This window comes from Oncorhynchus kisutch, linkage group LG16, assembly GCF_002021735.2.
Source record: "Oncorhynchus kisutch isolate 150728-3 linkage group LG16, Okis_V2, whole genome shotgun sequence".
Classification (NCBI taxonomy): domain Eukaryota; kingdom Metazoa; phylum Chordata; class Actinopteri; order Salmoniformes; family Salmonidae; genus Oncorhynchus; species Oncorhynchus kisutch.
In genome coordinates, this window is record NC_034189.2 from 15,778,244 (window position 1) to 15,795,996 (window position 17,753).

Genomic DNA, 17,753 nt, shown 5'->3' on the forward strand with positions numbered 1-17,753 from the left:
GTGTGATCCTTCTCTTAAAGAAGACTCTTAAAGAATGTTCTCCCTTTCTCTTGCTCCAGAAGGCTTTGTCTTGACATGAGAGAGGCCTTGGATTGAATCAGCTCAAACAGGCTCCAAGATGCCCCGAACAGTCCCCTTTTACAGTTTAAGAACGCAATTAATGCATGGAGACATTCTTTGCAACTTGTGTGCCTTTACAGATGTGGGATCAGTTTGCTACAATAGTTTGTTACAATAGTTTTTATTTCACAATAGTTTTTATTTAATTTAACTAGGCAAGTCAGTTAAGAACAAATTCTTATTTTCAACGACGGCCTAGGAACAGTGGGTTAACTGCCTGTTCAGGGGCAGAACGACAGATTTGTACCATGTCAGCTCGGGGGTTTGAACTTGCAACCTTCTGGTTATTAGTCCAACGCTCTAACCACTAGGCTACCCAGCCACCCCAGTGAGTTGTTTAGTTTTGAAATGTTCGTCGAAAGAGAGATCAGGGTCCAGAGTAACGCCAAGGTCCTTCACAGTTATTTTTTTGACAACTGTACCACCATTGAGATGAATTGTCAGATCAAACAGCAGATCTCTTTGTTTTTTGTGACCTAGACCTGTTTTGTCTGAGTTTAAAAGTAAAACATTTGCGGCAATCCACTTCCTTATGTCTGAAAAACAGTCTTCCAGGGTAGGCAATTTTGGGGATTCACCATGTTTCATCGAAATGTACAGCTGTGTGTCTTCTGCACAGTAGTGAAAATTGACATTGTGTTTCTGAATGACATCACCAAGAGGTAGCATATAGAGCCCCACAGTGGAAATAAATGTCACCTTGTTCTATAGAGATTTACACGGTTATCAAAACGCCACGCCAGGGTAGTCCTACATGAAACACAGCCCTTATTTTAAGTGTTTCTAAAAATCCCTTATAGGAAAGATTAACTGTGGAAAATGGTTGCAACCATTTCCCTGTTTGACCGCTAGGTTTTATGCAGATGTTGACATGGACAGACAGCGATATCCATCAGTCTGGGTCCTGAGGTGGGGCTTGTGTGGCTGGAATTTGCCTACACTGGGGCCTTAGCAGCTCTGAACAGACACACACTGGCCCAGATACAGACTGCAGCTACAACACTAGGGGCCCCCAGAGTTCTACAACTCTGCAGTGAAGAGGAGGAGAAGATGAAGAAGGGAGTAGAGAAGAGGACAGGAGAGAAGATCTCTGCTGAAGAACAGATGAAGGCCAGTCTTCAGTCCATCAGAGAGCTGTGGGCAGAGAGAGAGGGCTATGATGTGGAGCTGGTGGTTGGTGGGACAAATCAAATCGTTTTTTTGTCACATGCTGAATAAAACAGGTGTAAACCTTACCGTGAAATACTTACAAGCCCTTAACCAACACTGCAGTTAAAAATAGGAGTTAAGAAAATAATTTACAAAATGAACGTTACTAGAAAAAGTAACACAAAATAACAATAACAAGGCTATACCGGTACCGAGTCAATCAGATGCCAACCAGTTGCCATACCATGCAGTGATGCAACCAATGAGGATGCTCTCGATAGTGCTGCCGTAGAACTTTTGAGGATCTGGGGATCCATGCTAAATCTTTTCAGTCTCCCGAGAGGAAATAGGTGTTGTCGTGCCGTCTTCTCGACTGTCTTGGTGTGTTTGAACCATGATAGTTTGTTAGTGATATGGACATCAAGGAACTTGAAGCTCTCGAACTCGCTCCACTACACAGTCATGGGTGAAGGAGTACAGGAGGGGATGAAGCACACGTCCCTGAGGGGACCATGTGTTGAGGATCAGCATGGCAGTGTTGAGGATCAGCATGGCAGATGTGTTGTTTACATCGGCTGATGTGAAAAGGGCTTTATAAATACATTTGATTAGTTTATTGATAATTACAGACACCTGGTTGAGTAATCTGAAGTACCTGAAAAGGCCAGTAGATGTCACACTATCATATAGGAATACAAATTCTACTGTAAATAGTACAATACATACAACAATAGCCATGTAAAAAGTGTGTTCAAATTTTTTTCACCTTTATTTTACCAGGTATGCGGGTTGAGAACAAGGTCTCATTTACAACTGCGACCTGGCCAAGATAAAGCAAGATAAAGTATAAGGAACCCACACTCAAAAAGAGAGCATTATAGCTGAGAAGTGGGAAAGAAAGAAAACACACATAGAACACTATAAACATACAGAACCAGGAGACGTCTAGGAAACAACTAGATAAAGGTTGAAGGGGAACTGCAACAGCGGATTCGGCCATGTTTTTTGGCTTGCACCTCAAGAAATGCTGGCGGCCATGACAGGAACCAAACTTGAGTTGGCTTGGGGGTGTAGTTTGATGTGGGTGTAACTTGTTGGGGAAGTATCGGGCCAATGGGGACATCATGAATACAGGACACACTTATACGAAAAAATTAAAATAATAGCAAAAATTGTCTAGGTAGAAAAAGCTATAATTTATTTTTATTTTTTATTGAGTGGCAGTGAGTTTATTCTAACTTTGGCAACAACACTTGTCCTACTTATTTCACAACAAGATGGATCCTGTGATGTAATTACTGAACACATCGCATGTGACGTAGTAGAAACCCTGATGATACCTGTAATAGAGGAGGAGGACATGTTGACAGAAAACACAATGAACTGTTTGATTGTTGAAAGCAAAGCCAATGTTTGACAAAACACTTTTGAAAACTACAGCCCGGTTGACAGAGTAATATATACAGTATTTATACTTCCAGAACATTGAGGATAGACCATTTAGAAGATATGCGAACTTACCTTGGTAATAAATCTGAAGAGCGACGACAGTTACAGATGATTACCTGCAGGAAGGCCGTAAACTTCCACCTCACACAGAGTGAGAATCTTGTTCTGTCCAGGGATGACCACAACAACATACTGACCCTCCATCTCATTACACTGGAAGGTGTAGGTCTCTCCTGCTGGGATGTGGTGGATGACAACACATCTGAAAGAGAGAGAGAGTGAGAGTGGGGGGGAGAGAAAAATATAATGAGAGTAAATGAGGACACTCTACAATTTACCATAGAGAAAACCATCAGTTTGTTCAATATACTGTTTAGCCACAGAATATCTATAGAAGCATGGATGAAGACCAATGGATCCAAATGTCTTCAAGACATGACATAGGAGACTGAAAAGAGTTTGTATGGGTCCCCAGATCCTCAAAAAGTTCTACAGCTGCACCATCGAGAGCATCCTGACCGGTTCATCACCGCCTGGAATGCCAACTGCTCGGCATCTGACCGTAAGGCACTACAAAGGGTAGTGTGTACGACGCAGTACATCACTGGGGCCAAGCTTTCTGCAATCCAGGACCTACAGTTGAATTCAGAAGTTTTACATACACCCTAGTCAACTACATTTAAACTCAGTTTTTCACAATTCCTGATATTTAATAGTAGTAAAAATTCCCTGTCTTAGGTCAGTTAGGATCACCACTTTATTTTATGTGAAATGTCAGGGTAATTGTAGAGAGAAGGATTTATTTCAACTTTTATTTCTTTCATCACATTCCCAGCGGGTCAGAAGTTTACATACACTCAATTCATATTTGGTTGCATTGCCTTTAAACTGTTTAACTTGGGTCAAACGTTTTGGGTAGCCTTCCACAAGTTTCCCACAATAAGTTGGGTGAACTTTGGCCTATTCCTCATGACAGAGCTGGTGTAACTGAGCCAGGTTAGTAAGCCTACTTGCTCGCACACACTTTTTCAGTTCTGCCCATACATTTCCTATAGGATTGAGGTCAGGGCTTTATGATGGCCACTCCAATACCTTGACTCTGTTGTCCTTAAGCCATTTTGCCACAACTTTGGAAGTATGCTTGGGGTCATTGTCCATTTGAAAGACCCATTTGCGACCAAGTTTCAACTTCCTTACTGATGTCTTGAGATGTTGCTTCAATATATCCACATAATTTCCCAATCTCATGATTGTAATGGGATTCTTCCGTCGAAGGAGAGGAGGACCAATACGCAGCGTGGTTGAAGTTCATGTGTTTTTAATAAGAAAAACTATACATGAACAAACTACAAAACAATAAATGTGAAAACCCGAAACCAGTCCTGTATGGTACTGACACAGAAGACAATCACCCAACACCAAACAGGCTACCTAAATATGGTTCCCAATCAGAGACAATGACTAACACCTGCCTCTGATTGAGAACCATATCAGGCCAAACACAGAAACAGACAAATTAGACACACAACATAGAATGCCCACTCAGATCACACCATGACCAAACAAAACATAGAAACATACAAAGCAAACTATGGTCAGGGTGTGACAATGATGCCATCTATTATGTGAAGTGCACCAGTCCCTCCTGCAGCAAAGCACACCTGCAACATGATGCTGCCACCCCTGTAACAATGGCCATTATGGCCAAACAGTTATATTTTTCTTTCATCAAACCAGAGTACATTTCTCCAGAAACTACGATCTTTGTCCCCATATGCAGTTGCAAACCTTAGTCTGTCTTTTTTATGGCGCAGTGTTTTTTTTTGGAGCAGTGGCTTCTTCCTTGATGAGTGGTCTTTCAGGTTATGTCGATATTGGACTCGTTTTACTGTAGATATAGGTACTTTTGTACCTGTTCCCTCCAGCATCTTCACAAGGTCCTTTGCTGTTGTTCTAGGATTGATTTAGACTTTTCGCACCAAAGAATGTTAGTCTCTAGGAGACAGAACGCGTCTCCTTCCTGAGCGGTATGATGGCTGCATGGTCCCATAGTGTTTATGCTTGCATACTATTGTTTGTACAGATGAACATGGTACCTTCAGGCATTTGGAAATTGCTCCCAAGGATGTACCAGACTTGTGGAGGTCTACAATTTTTTTTTCTGATGTCTTGGCTGATTTCAATTGATATTCCGATGATGTCAAGCAAAGAGGCACTGAGTTTGAAGGTAGGCCTTGAAATACATCCACGGGTACACCTCAAATTGACTCAAATGATGTCAATTAGCCTATCAGAAGCTTTTAAAGCCATGACATCATTTTCTGGAATTTTCCAAGCTGATTAAAGGCACAGTCCTTAGTGTATGTAAACTTCTGACCCACTGGAATTGTGATATAAGTGATATAATTGTCTGTCAACAATTGTTGGGAAAATTACTTGTGTCATGCACAAAGTAGATGTCCTAACCGACTTGCCAAAACTATAGCTTGTTTTAACTAGAAATTTATGGAGTGGTTGAAAAACAAGATTAAATGACTCCAACATAAGTGTATGTAAACTTCCGACTTCAACTGTATATACTAGGTGGTGTCAGTAAAAATGGTCAAAGATTCCAGTCACCCAAGTCATAGACTCTGTTCTCTGCTACCACACAACCAGCGGTACTGGAGCACCAAGTCTAGGACCAAAACTCTCCTTAACAGCTTCTAACCTCAAGTCACAAGACCCTCAACTCATAAGACTGCTGAACTGGCCACCAGATTATTTACTTTGACACCCACTCCATTTCTTTGTTTTACACTGCTGCAACTCACTGTTTATAATCGATGCATAGTCACTTCACTCCTTGTTGTAACTTGAATGTATTACAGAGTTAATGTTTAAGTTAATTCATTGAGCTGTATCTAAAGATATTTCTTTACAGTTATTTACATATGTAATTGTATTGGTTTGTATAGAATTACGCTTTTTGACTGCAAGTTCCAGAATGCCTTGCGACAGGAATGAGAGTGAGAACGCGCCAGTTATGTGCAGGTGCAAGGTGATTAAGCTGACTTTCGGATAGCATCTTACCTGCATTGTTCTGTAGAATCTAAAGTTGTTAAATGTAACGTGAACAAGTATTATTACTAAAAGAAGCTTTCATATCAAACCCGATGTCCCGAGTCATTACTTTGAAGAAAGTTAATCTAATATTTGGTGCCGAAACCCAGGAACGAACCAGGGACCTTTAGATTAACTGTCTTCAAAGTAATGACTCGGGACGTCGGGTTTGATATGAAAGCTTCTTTTAGTAATAATACTTGTTCACCAGTTCCAAATGCACTGCTCTAGTCAAGAGCACAGTGGCAAGATGTATAGTGTGCAAGAGATTCAAGGCAAGGGCCGGACAGCAGGTCACTGCACCTTTACCAAAAGACAGAATAACTTCCTGGTGGGTAAAAGACTAACCTCTTTGCCTCCAAAGCCATTTCCAGCTGACACTCAGCACCCAACGTTAAACAAGGGGGAAATGACACGCAGATGGAAGTACAGGCAGAGACTTGTGACCAGTTTCTGGAATAGTTGGCGAAGAGACTACTTGCTGGATCTAAAGTCAGGACACCGCTGTGACACACCACAGCCCACCCCACTGAAGGCGGGTGACGTTGTACTCATTGGAGAAGATAACACACCCAAACAAACCTGGAAACTAGGAAAGATTGAGGAACTCTTTCCAGGCCGAGATGGCCTGGTTAGATCATGTTCAGTTCGTACTGCTTCAGGGACTTTGTTGAGGAGACCTATTCAGTTGATATACTGCCTAGAGATCTAGATGAACACAATTGTTCATCGGGGGGGAGGATGTTGTAACTTTAATGTGTTAGAGTTAATGTTTAAGTTAATTCATTGAGCTGTATCTAAAGATATTTACATATGTAATTGTATTGGTTTGTATTGAATTACGCTTTTGACTGCAAGTTCCAGAATGCCTTGCGACAGGAATGAGAGAGATAACTCGCCAGTTATGTGCAGGTGCAAGGTGATTAAGCTGACATTCCGATAGCATCTTACCTGCATTGATTCTGTAGAATCTAAAGTTGTTAAATGTAACGTGAACAAGTATTATTACTAAAAGAAGCTTTCATATCAAACCCGACGTCCCGAGTCATCACTTTGAAGATAGTGTTAGTGTTTAAATACTGGAGAGTTGAGACCAAATCACGGACGCTGGACAGAGTGGATTTGAGTTGTAACAAAAGGCAGTTTTAATTAGTCAAAGATATCTTGTCCTGCAGTTTTACGTGCACGGATCTATTTCATACAACTCGGCAAGGAGTCAGGTGAAAAAGAGGCCTTATACAAAGGTTACATTCATTTTTATACATAGAATAAAGTAGGTAGAGTCTTGTCGTTTTTGTCTTCTGATTGGTCCCAAAAAGTTGGAGGCGGACCTGCTCTAATCCAGAGCATGAGCCCCATTGGTACAGAACAGAGTCTTGTTCTCTGAGCCCCCGACCAGTAGAGGGGGGAGATGTGTTTATACTAGGAGATGTTTGTGTCAGGGGTTCGTGAGGTAGAGGGGCAGTTTTTTATGGCTGGGTGTATGTGTTCATGCGATGGAATGTCTTTGTTTCCTGGGGTCGGGAGACAACCAAGCTGAGGGGATAGTTTTAGGGGGGTAGTTTTATTGCTGGCTGTGTGAGCTAGTTCCTGTTTTAGCAAGGGTACGTAAGATGACTTGAGTCAGGCGGTTTAGCTTAGCGCTGTATAATATATGAGTTATGTGTATGAATATTTATATAACAATAGTTAATCTAAAACTCCTACCTAGATGTACAAATGACCTCACCTAACCTGTACCCCCACAGATTGACACTGTGCCATTACCCTATGTATATAGCCTCTATTGTTATTCTATTGTGTTACGTTTTATTATTTTTTTCTTTACTTTATCTGGTAAATAATTTCTTAACTCTTTCTTGAACTGCACGGTTGGTTAAGGGCTAGTAAGTAAGCATTTGATTTGATTTGATAAAAATCTACAAATGTCTATGCATCACCTGAGGTTGTTGATGCCAGTGTTCTCCAGTGAGTTACCGATGCAGATCTCAGCACCATCAAGTCTCTCAGGAACAACATCTCCTCTGTTGGTGAAGGTGACAGCTGTCACTCTGGACCTGCTGGATCTGTCCACTCTCCACCAGGGGTTGGTCTCCTGTTCAGTGTGTGTGCAGGATATTTTGTGATAGTTTGATTCTCTGTTGCCATCAATGACATTGTTAGCCTGGCCATCCCCATACAGTGATGACTGGGTGGCCACTCCTTTCAATGCCACGTTTCCTGCATTGACATAGAAAATGTTTAAATACAGAAATTAAAAGTTACTCTTAATCATCTGACAGTGTATGAATTTGAAATGTTTACAAGATGGGGGAGTAATGGAAGGAGGGGTGGAGGGAAGAGAGGTGTTTGGGTCTGAAAAAGAGGTCAAGAGTTCAGTTATTATTTACATGTGTCATCGAGCCTGGCCCCCCACACTCGCTGTCCATCCAGCTGTTGGTGCTCTAGAGAGTTCAGTTTAGCTTCCAAGCCGCTGAGTCCGTCCGCATGTACTTCCACCTCACACAGATGGAGATACTCCTTCCTGCCAGGGATGACCACAACAACATAGCGACCCTTCATCTCATTACACTGGAAGGTGTGGGTCTCCCCTGTTGGTATTTGGGAGATGACATCACATCTGAAAGAGATAGAAGTATAGAGAAAAGTAGTTAATGATGGTGAATGAGTATGCTCTAGAATGTATCAGAGAATACCATCAGTCTGTTAAATATATAGCCACAGAATAGCTACAGAAGCATGGATGAATACCAATGTATCCAAATATCTTCAAGACGGGACATAAGAATTTACAGATGTCAATATGTCACCTGGGGTTGTTGATGCCGTTGTTCTCCAGTGAGTTTCCGATGTGAATCTCAGCACCATTAAGTCTCTCAGCACAGCAGTGCATAGTGCTGATATTGATAGCTTTCACTCTGTACACACCCAGAAGGTCCACTCTCCACCAGGGGTTGGTGTCATCCTGAGTGTGGCTGCAGGATTGTTTGTTATATTCAGGTTCTCTGGTCCCATCAATGGCATTTGAAGCTACACCGATTCCATATAGAGATGACTGAGCGGCCACTCCTTTCAACGCCACATTTACTGCAGGGATTAAGAAAATTATGTTTTAATACAGAAATGACAAGTTATTGTTGGTAATCTTACAGTGTATGAATTTGAAATGTTTAGAAGATGGGGAGATAGTAGTGGTGGGAGGAGAAGTAGAGAGGGTGGTGGGAGGAGGAGTGGAGGGGTGGATGTTGGAGAAGAGGGGAGAGAAGATGGGGAGATAATAGTAGTGGGAGGAGAAGTAGAGAGGGTGGTGGGAGGAGAGAGGTGGATGTCGGAGAAGAGATGGGGGATAGAAGTGGTGGGAGGAGAGAGGTGGATGTCGGAGAAGAGATAGGGGATAGAAGTGGTGGGAGGAGAGAGGTGGATGTCGGAGAAGAGATGGGGGATAGAAGTAGTGGGATTAGGAGGTGTGGTTTTGTATAAGAGGGGAGAGAGTATGGGCGGGTAGTATTATAGGCTCGGCCCTAATTTATGTGTATTCTGTCACCTGGAGCTGCATGGAATATTATCTTGGAACACAAGGAAAGCACAATGCCCGAAGACTAGTCAGCCCTTCCACCTCTGAGGGGCCAAAATGTATATCTCTGTTACAGTACCCAGAGACTATTGTGATAGAATAGTACTATAGTAGCCATGTTTGGTATGTATCATGTAATAGATATTTAGATGGTTCTTAATATGTCTGTGAAGCAATGTTTTTTTTAAAGTAAATTTTATGTGAAAAAAAAGTGAAAGGACTTTCTAGTTTATCTGCATAAACCCATTTGGACTTGGCACTATACGCTTCTATCTGTAATCCAGTCACAAGCCTGAACAAATACAGACGGACCAATCAGAACATGTCTTTACCATCTCCCTGGTCTAGCTAGTTAAGCCAGCGATAATGTCACCCAAGCAACAACAAAAAACAGCACTGTAAGAAATCTTAAAGTAAATGATGTTGTCACAGTTTTTCAGTTATGACAATAAGTTGTCGGATTATCACAATACATTTCTTAATGTAGTTGATGTGTTCTTACTATCTGAGTAAAATAGCTACAGTCTTCTTAGAAACTGAACTTGTCCAATTCAGAAGTGTTAGATAAGGTTCTATGGCTGAACCCAGATTGACACTTCAGAGCACTCCCCTAATAAAACTGTTTTACAAATGTCTCAGGATGTTGATGCTCTGTACTTTAGGTACCTTTAAAGTGAGTACCTTCATGAAAATAATTGACTTCAAAACAGTTCTGAAATCTGGGGTGTGAAAACCCAAGGTCACAGAATCTTTGTCTATTTATTGTGGCTACCAGACAGCGCTTTTCATAATTTTTTCTACAACACATTTTAATTATATTATAATTAATTTTACAACCAAATGCATCACAAGTAAATGATCTGCAAGGTAAACGTAGCGTTCCATTGGAAATGAGTGTACTTCTGGTGTACCACAATGCAATTCGCTGTCGGTGTGATCGAGGTGTGAACCAATGAGTGACAAAATGTCATCAGTCTCACGTCAAAGTTGAGTCCAGAGCCTTGAGTCCACACCTCTGGTATTTATAATACCATACATGATAAATATTACTGTCCGCTACAGTATTGGTAGGAGGAGGAATGGAAGGAAGAGGGGTAGAAGTTGGGGAAGAGGGGAGAGAAGATGGGGGGATAGTGGTGGTGGGAGGAGGAGCGGAGAGGGGTGGATTGATGAAAAAGAGGTCAAGTGTTCACACTTATTATTTACATCTCTACCCAGTAAGCAAGACTGGTTGAAAATATGTCTTACCTCTGTTGTCTCTCTTCAGCTCCTGTACTTCAGCTTCCAGCTCTGTCTTCGTGGCATTGAGCCTGGCCACCAACACTCTTTGTCCATCCAGCTGCTGCTGCTCTAGAGTTCAGGTGTTCCTCCAAGCCTCTCAGTCTACCCACTTCAACTTTCTGGGCCTCCAAGTCTTCCTCTGTAGCATTGAGCTTGGCCTCCAGAGCTGCTACCTTATTAGATGTACCTTCATTCTCTTGCCTCAGTGTGTCTACTCTTGCTACCTGCAACTTCAGTTTTGCGTTTGTTGCACTGAAGTCCTCCTCCGGGGTTACAATCTTGCCCAGCTGCTTTTCCACACAGTCCACTCGATCTTTCAGGAGATTAAATGGATTTACCGGCTCACCACAGACGGTGTACGGTAAGGCCATTGACAGGCAGGCCAGTAGGAGGAGAGTAGTCATCGTTCCCATCGTCAAGGGATGTTCAAAGGTAAGGTCTCTACACTGACTGGCTCGGTGCAGTCTTGGTGCTCCTTTGTAGTTAGTCGTCAAGTGACTGAGTGTCAAGACGGTGATGATTAACCTGTTTTTCCCAAGGGGAGGATCATTTTTGTCTTGTGATGGCAAAGCAGTAAACTAGAAACAACTCACGTGTGCAGCTTAGACGGAACATTGCACTCACTGTTATCAAGATAGAGAGCTGGAGAAATTCTGGGAATGTCTACACAAGGAAATGTTCTGACATTTTCATATGCTACTAAGCAGTGTCGTGATCATTTCCTCGTTTGAAGACTGCTCGAGCAACATAACAGAAAAGGGGGGAGGACAAGGAACACATTTGGATGGAGTTCAGTCAACCTCATGTCAAGAAACCATCAATAGTTTTTTTAAGACAGAGTGGAAAGCACCATCACGTGACAAATGAGAAGGTAACCAAGAACAAGGCAGACATTTTTAACATGCTGTGCCAGGCCCAGTGATGGTTCACACACTGTGGTAGCATTGCCACTGGATCTAATGTTCAAGAGAACATAATAATCAATTAAATAAACATTTTATTAAAACAATATAGCCATTAAGAGATTCTAAAGTACAGTTTACAAAAATATATGTCAGAAGAGCTTGAAAATAAAGTAAAAACTATCAAACTTCTCCAATAACAGTTCAAGTAATGTAATTTAACCCACATGTTTATAATATTTGAGAGAAAATATTAAGGGAGATCATAAATGTTCTCTAAAACATTGACAACACTATTGATAGGCAGTGAATAACGTGCCCACTGGTCACACACTGGTGGAATCAACATTGTTTCATAGTACCCACAAAACACCAGTCTCAACGTCAACAGTGAAGATGAGACTCCGGGATGCTGGCCTTCTAGGCAGTTGCAAAAAAAATAAAAAATAACATCTCAGACTGGCCATAAAATGCAAAGATTAAGATGAGCAAAAGAACAGACACTGGACAGAGATACTCTGCCTAGAAGGCCAGCATCCCAGAGGTGCCTCTTCACTGTTGATGTTGAGACGGGGTTTGCAGGTACTATTTAATGAAGTTGCCAGTTGAGGACTTGAGGCGGCTATTTCTCAAACTAGACACTAATGTACTTGTCCTCTTGCTCAGTTGTGCACTCGGGCCTCCCACTCCTCTTTCGATTAAGGTTAGAGCCAATTTGCGCTGTTCTGTGAAGGGAGTAGTACACAGCGTTGTACGAGATCCTCAGTTTCTTGGCAATTTCTCGCCTGGAATAGAATGACGAGTGTCAGAAGAAATGTCTTTCTGTCCATTTTGAGCCTGTAATCGAACCCACAAATGCTGATGCTCCAGATACTCAACTAGTCTAAAGAAGGCCAGTTTAATTGCTTCTTTAATCAGAACAGTTTAGCACAGTTGAAGGATTGCGCAAATGGAAAAACGCTGGCCTCCTGTGAACCTAACATTACACCAGATCGTTACCATCATTATCTCTTTCACACATCGCCACAATATGCCAGTTACTGCTGGTATATTGTCATTTTTAACTTAATTACTGACTAAAACAGTAAGAGACTTAATTCCTTCCAGCACTCAATGAAAAGCACCAAATAAACCAATTTTCGCCAAGACTTATTTTGTTTGTGTCAAATATTAACAACATCATTATGCATTTGGGAATGCTGTATTCACTTCCAAATCATACACTAAACATAGTCTTGCAAAATGTGTGCACTTCTGTCCTTTAAGGTTAACATTCAACCATTTTTTAAACTTTTGTAACAAATGCATGTAGAATATTTTTTGCCAACAAAATAACCAAGGCTCATTAAGAAAAGGATTTGTGCATGACTTCTGTCATTTCAAGTTTAGCAATTCTAAGTGCAACAATTAAACACATTTATAAAAATGTAATAAAATAGGCATTGGAACCTACAAAATATTTGTGGCCCGTAATAAAAACAAAGTTAACAAATAATCCAGCAAGATGTGCATGACTGCAACAAAATGAATTTTAACACTGTTTTAAACACTGAATTATTACATTCTACACATGCGCATTGCAAATAATGTACAAATAAATCAGAAGTAGTGAAAAATTACTGCAATGTTGCTTGCACAAGCTTTTTGCCATGTTGGTAAAAAAAAATGTTTAAATACAAGTGCTACATTTTAAGGAGGCTATAACCATTAATGACGTATTTATTCTATTTAATTAACATGCTCTGTGTCTGCTCCACCAACACACAAATGTAGGAGACTTTCAACCTATGAGACAACAATCTTAGTCTCAGTCCATTGAGCAAACTAAATTAAATAGTTCTTTTGAAAAATGTTATGACTTCTAATTTTATTCTAATTTAATCTAATCTAATTTTCAACTTTCAAAGTTAAACACCCAAAAAATATGCATTACAAATTCCAGGCTTCAGTCTTCTTCAAGCTTAGTCACTCCAGAAGCTTGTTTTTTAGGATTTGTGCCTTGGACGACAACCTCTGCCCATCCAGATTTAGAAGAATATTCTATGACTAAAATATGACTAAACACAATTTCTGAGTCTAGACAAAGTATGGCAAGAGACTGGAGGCAAGACAAAGTTAAGCACTGTGAGCACTGAAAGCATTCATTGGAGAACTAGGGAAGGAAGTAACATCTAGTGTATGTAACTCACCATATATTCCTTCACAAGTTTCTCATGGTCTTCGTTTAGGTAGATGCACAAGGACTTGAGGGCGCATGCTCGTCTTGTATGCATTGTGTCATCCTGAGGAAAAAAGGGAACCCATTCTGATAATACTCAGCATTTTGAAAAAAATAACTCAGCAGTCTTGATAAACTGCAAGTTTTGCAAAAGTTTTGAGCATGGTTATTGTGTGGTAGACAACACTTAGGTCTCAGGAGCCCAAAAGACAAGTTCTCAACATCTATATAAGATCTCAACCAAATCAGACATGAAATGAAGCAACCACACACACAGGGTGGATTTCATTCTGACCAAAAAGTTCACCATGTGATTTGACTGAAGCTGATGTAATCCATATAATCACGATGAAGTGTTTTGAATAAGTGAAAACCTACATATTCTTGGCACTTTTGCCCATCATATGTCTAGAGAATTATGCTCATGCAATTGTCATGACAGGGGCATAACAAATATTTTATAAGCATAGGTCTATCCATTTTAATACAAACCTTGGACATGGCCACCATGAGATGTCTCATTTTTCTTCTTGACGCCCCACCTTTGCATCGAATGATCTCCACCATGTGTGGAGAGTACCGGTTGAGCTCAACAAATAATGTAGATAGCAGAGGTGCAGTAGATATGCGCATGAACTCATTCATCTGAAAACATCAAATTAAAAAGCACTTGTCACTCACCCTATCAGAACATCACAACAGTATACACAGGAAGAATGAACAGTTAATTACTAGCCGTTTGATCACTATATTATATCAACATCATTGAGGGGAGAAACAATTGGTCAACACTTTGATTTGTCACCAGCTTCCTTTTCTTGTGTGTGTGCACACTGGTGGCATAGATAAAACCGGAGCACATATAGGACACACACTTCTTTCTCAGTGAACAGAGCTGGCCATCTGGTTTTGAAGTCTGCAACCAAGGGCTGTCCTTGAAGAACTTCTTGCCTTCTGTCACTATACGGTCATTGTTTCTCTTCTTAATCTCTGAAAGTAGCGCAATTCTCTCATTTTCCAGACTGTGGTTTCTCCTTTCGGATGCTGCAGACAGTAATTGACTTCTGCTTTTTTTCTGGGATTTTTCACATTCAACACTGGCAGATATTCGTCTTGGGCCTTGTTCTTTTGTGAATTTATCGTCACCTCAGCACATCCCAGGCCTCTTAGGGTGAGGGGTCCTCTCAGGATCACTCACCCTGTGTCCACCATCCTGCTTTCCTCACTGGAAACTTGGCACCTGAAACACTGTAGTGGGTTTGAAACAAAAACTCACAGGATAACAAATAGCCGAGCATGACTATCTGGCAACCTCAGAACAGACAGGGTCAGTGAATCCATGTGTTTTGGAACACTTCACATGTGATATTTCACGTGGGGATTTTCAAGTGATGACAGTACCTTTCACATTGCAGAAATCGCTGAAATTGGAGACTTTTATCTCCCTCACCAACTTCAAACATCAGCTATCTGAGCAGCTAACCGATCGCTGCAGCTGTACATAGTCTATTGGTAAATAGCCCACCCATTTTCACCTGCCTCATCCCCATACTGTTTTTATTTATTTACTTTTCTGCTCTTTTGCACACCAATATCTCTACCTGTACATGACCATCTGATCATTTATCACTCCAGTGTTAATCTGCAACATTGTAATTATTCGCCTACCTCCTCATGCCTTTTGCACACATTGTATATAGACTCCCCCTTTTTTTTCTACTGTGTTATTGACTTGTTAATTGTTTACTCCATGTGTAACTCTGTGTTGTCTGTTCACACTGCTATGCTTTATCTTGGCCAGGTCGCAGTTGTAAATGAGAACGTGTTCTCAACTAGCCTACCTGGTTAAATAAAGGTGTTCTCAACTAGCCTACCTGGTTAAATAAAGGTGTTCTCAACTAGCCTACCTGGTTAAATAAAGGTGTTCTCAACTAGCCTACCTGGTTAAATAAAGGTGTTCTCAACTAGCCTACCTGGTTAAATAAAGGTGTTCTCAACTAGCCTACCTGGTTAAATAAAGGTGTTCTCAACTAGCCTACCTGGTTAAATAAAGGTGTTCTCAACTAGCCTACCTGGTTAAATAAAGGTGTTCTCAACTAGCCTACCTGGTTAAATAAAGGTGTTCTCAACTAGCCTACCTGGTTAAATAAAGGTGTTCTCAACTAGCCTACCTGGTTAAATAAAGGTGTTCTCAACTAGCCTACCTGGTTAAATAAAGGTGAAATAAAAAGGTGCTAGGTGCAACATAATGGCACCAGAGGGGATGGTCACCGTTTTACAGGCTCCTAACCAATTGTTCATTTCGTGTTTTTTAATGTTTTTAACTTGTTTTGTACATAATGTTTCCACCATTGTTTCTAGTGACCGAAAAGTGCTTCTGGACATAAGAACAGCAATTACTCACCTCAAACAGGATGAAGATTTTTTTTTCTTTAATGAGTCAGCCGTGAAGACCATTAGGCGGGTAAACAAGGACATACGACAATCAATGCTGAAGCAGGAAACAGAGCGGGGAACCAGACATATATAGGGAAGGTAATGACAGAGGTGATGGAGTCCAGGTGAGTCCAATAATCACTGATGCGTGTGACGGGGGAAGGCAGGTGTGCGTAATGATGGTGGATTAAAACTGAATTTGATGACTTTGTGGCTGTGCCATTTGGCGACCACTCTGATGAGCTGCCTCAAGTACATAAGTCATCCCAATAAATGCCAACCTACATGTGTTTGTGTGCGTGTGTGTTTGCGCTCTATGCTGTGTTTCTCTCTGTGTGTGTGTGTGTGTTTGCGCTCTACGCTGTGTGTGTGTGATCCTTCTGACTCATAAAGAATGTGTTGTCCCTTTCTCTTGCTCCAGAATGCATAATGGAGGAGAGGTGCCAAGGCTTTGGGATGTCTTGACATGAGAGAGGCCTTGGATTGAAGCAGCTCAAACAGGCTCCAAGTCAGGCACCAAGATGCCCAGAACAGTTCCCTTTTACAGTTTAAGGACGCAACACTTTATTACATACACTACCTAAAACATGCAAGGAGACATGCATGGAGGCTGTCTTTGCAACATGTGTGCTGTTATCTCTGAGACAGACGTAGTCTCATCTAGGGTGCAACTTATAAGCACTTAGTATTAGCCATATACAGAATCCCACAGTTTGACCAAATTTGGACAAACACCATTCCATTGTTTTCGGACATTAATTAATTCATGTTCATTCATCATTTATGAAGGAAATAAGTATGGTATGTAAAAAGAGAGATGGGTCATTAATGTAACCAAGATAAGGTTATGGAAATTCTATCCCCAGAACCACAGCAAGAGCCATCATCAGACCAAAGCAATATGAACCACATAGATAGTGGTAATGCAATAATAATAATATATATAGTAGTATTGTAACAATATATAGTGGTATTGTAATAATATATTGTAGTATTGTAATAATATATAGTGGTAATGTCATAATATATAGTGGTAATGTCACAATATAGCCATTCTGCCCTTGAGCAGTTAACCCCCCCCCCCCCCCCCCCCAAAAAAAACTCCTCCTCGGGAAGCGATGACATGGATGTTGATTAAGGCAGCCCCCTGCACCTCTCTGATTCAGAGGGGTTGGGTTAAATATGGAAAACACATTTCAGGTGAATGCATTCAGTTGTGCAACTGACTAGGTATCCCCTTTCCTCTCCCAGATTCCCCAGCGTTTGGCTGTGGAGGAGCAACACAATCCCTCTGACGCTCTAAGCATGCCATAACCCAACTGATCCCCTAGTCACATGCACTGGGAGGTGGCATCCAAGGTCTTGGAGAAAGAAGCCTTGGGATTCGAGGAGCTCGAACAGGCTCCAAGCTTAGAACATTCCCCTTTTTACGGTTCCAGGTTCTTGACCTTCTCTGCTTCAAGTGTAATACACAGTACAAACTACAGAGAGAAATTAATACAAACACAGAGCAATTATTTGA

General features: G+C 41.1%; 1 protein-coding gene across 1 annotated transcript; it reads right to left on the reverse strand.

Moving 5' to 3' along the window:
• Positions 1-1,691: 1,691 nt before the first annotated feature.
• Positions 1,692-11,079, reverse strand: LOC109906205 (uncharacterized). The gene is made up of 8 exons (XM_020503834.2): positions 10,863-11,079; positions 10,643-10,750; positions 8,631-8,907; positions 8,211-8,440; positions 8,086-8,175; positions 7,761-8,040; positions 2,791-2,980; positions 1,692-2,609 (listed from the first exon to the last, which is right to left on the reverse strand). The coding sequence occupies exons 1-7, from the start codon at positions 11,077-11,079 to the stop codon at positions 2,821-2,823; spliced, it is 1,362 nt and encodes a 453-aa protein (XP_020359423.1). The 3' UTR covers positions 1,692-2,609; positions 2,791-2,820.
• Positions 11,080-17,753: the final 6,674 nt, after the last annotated feature.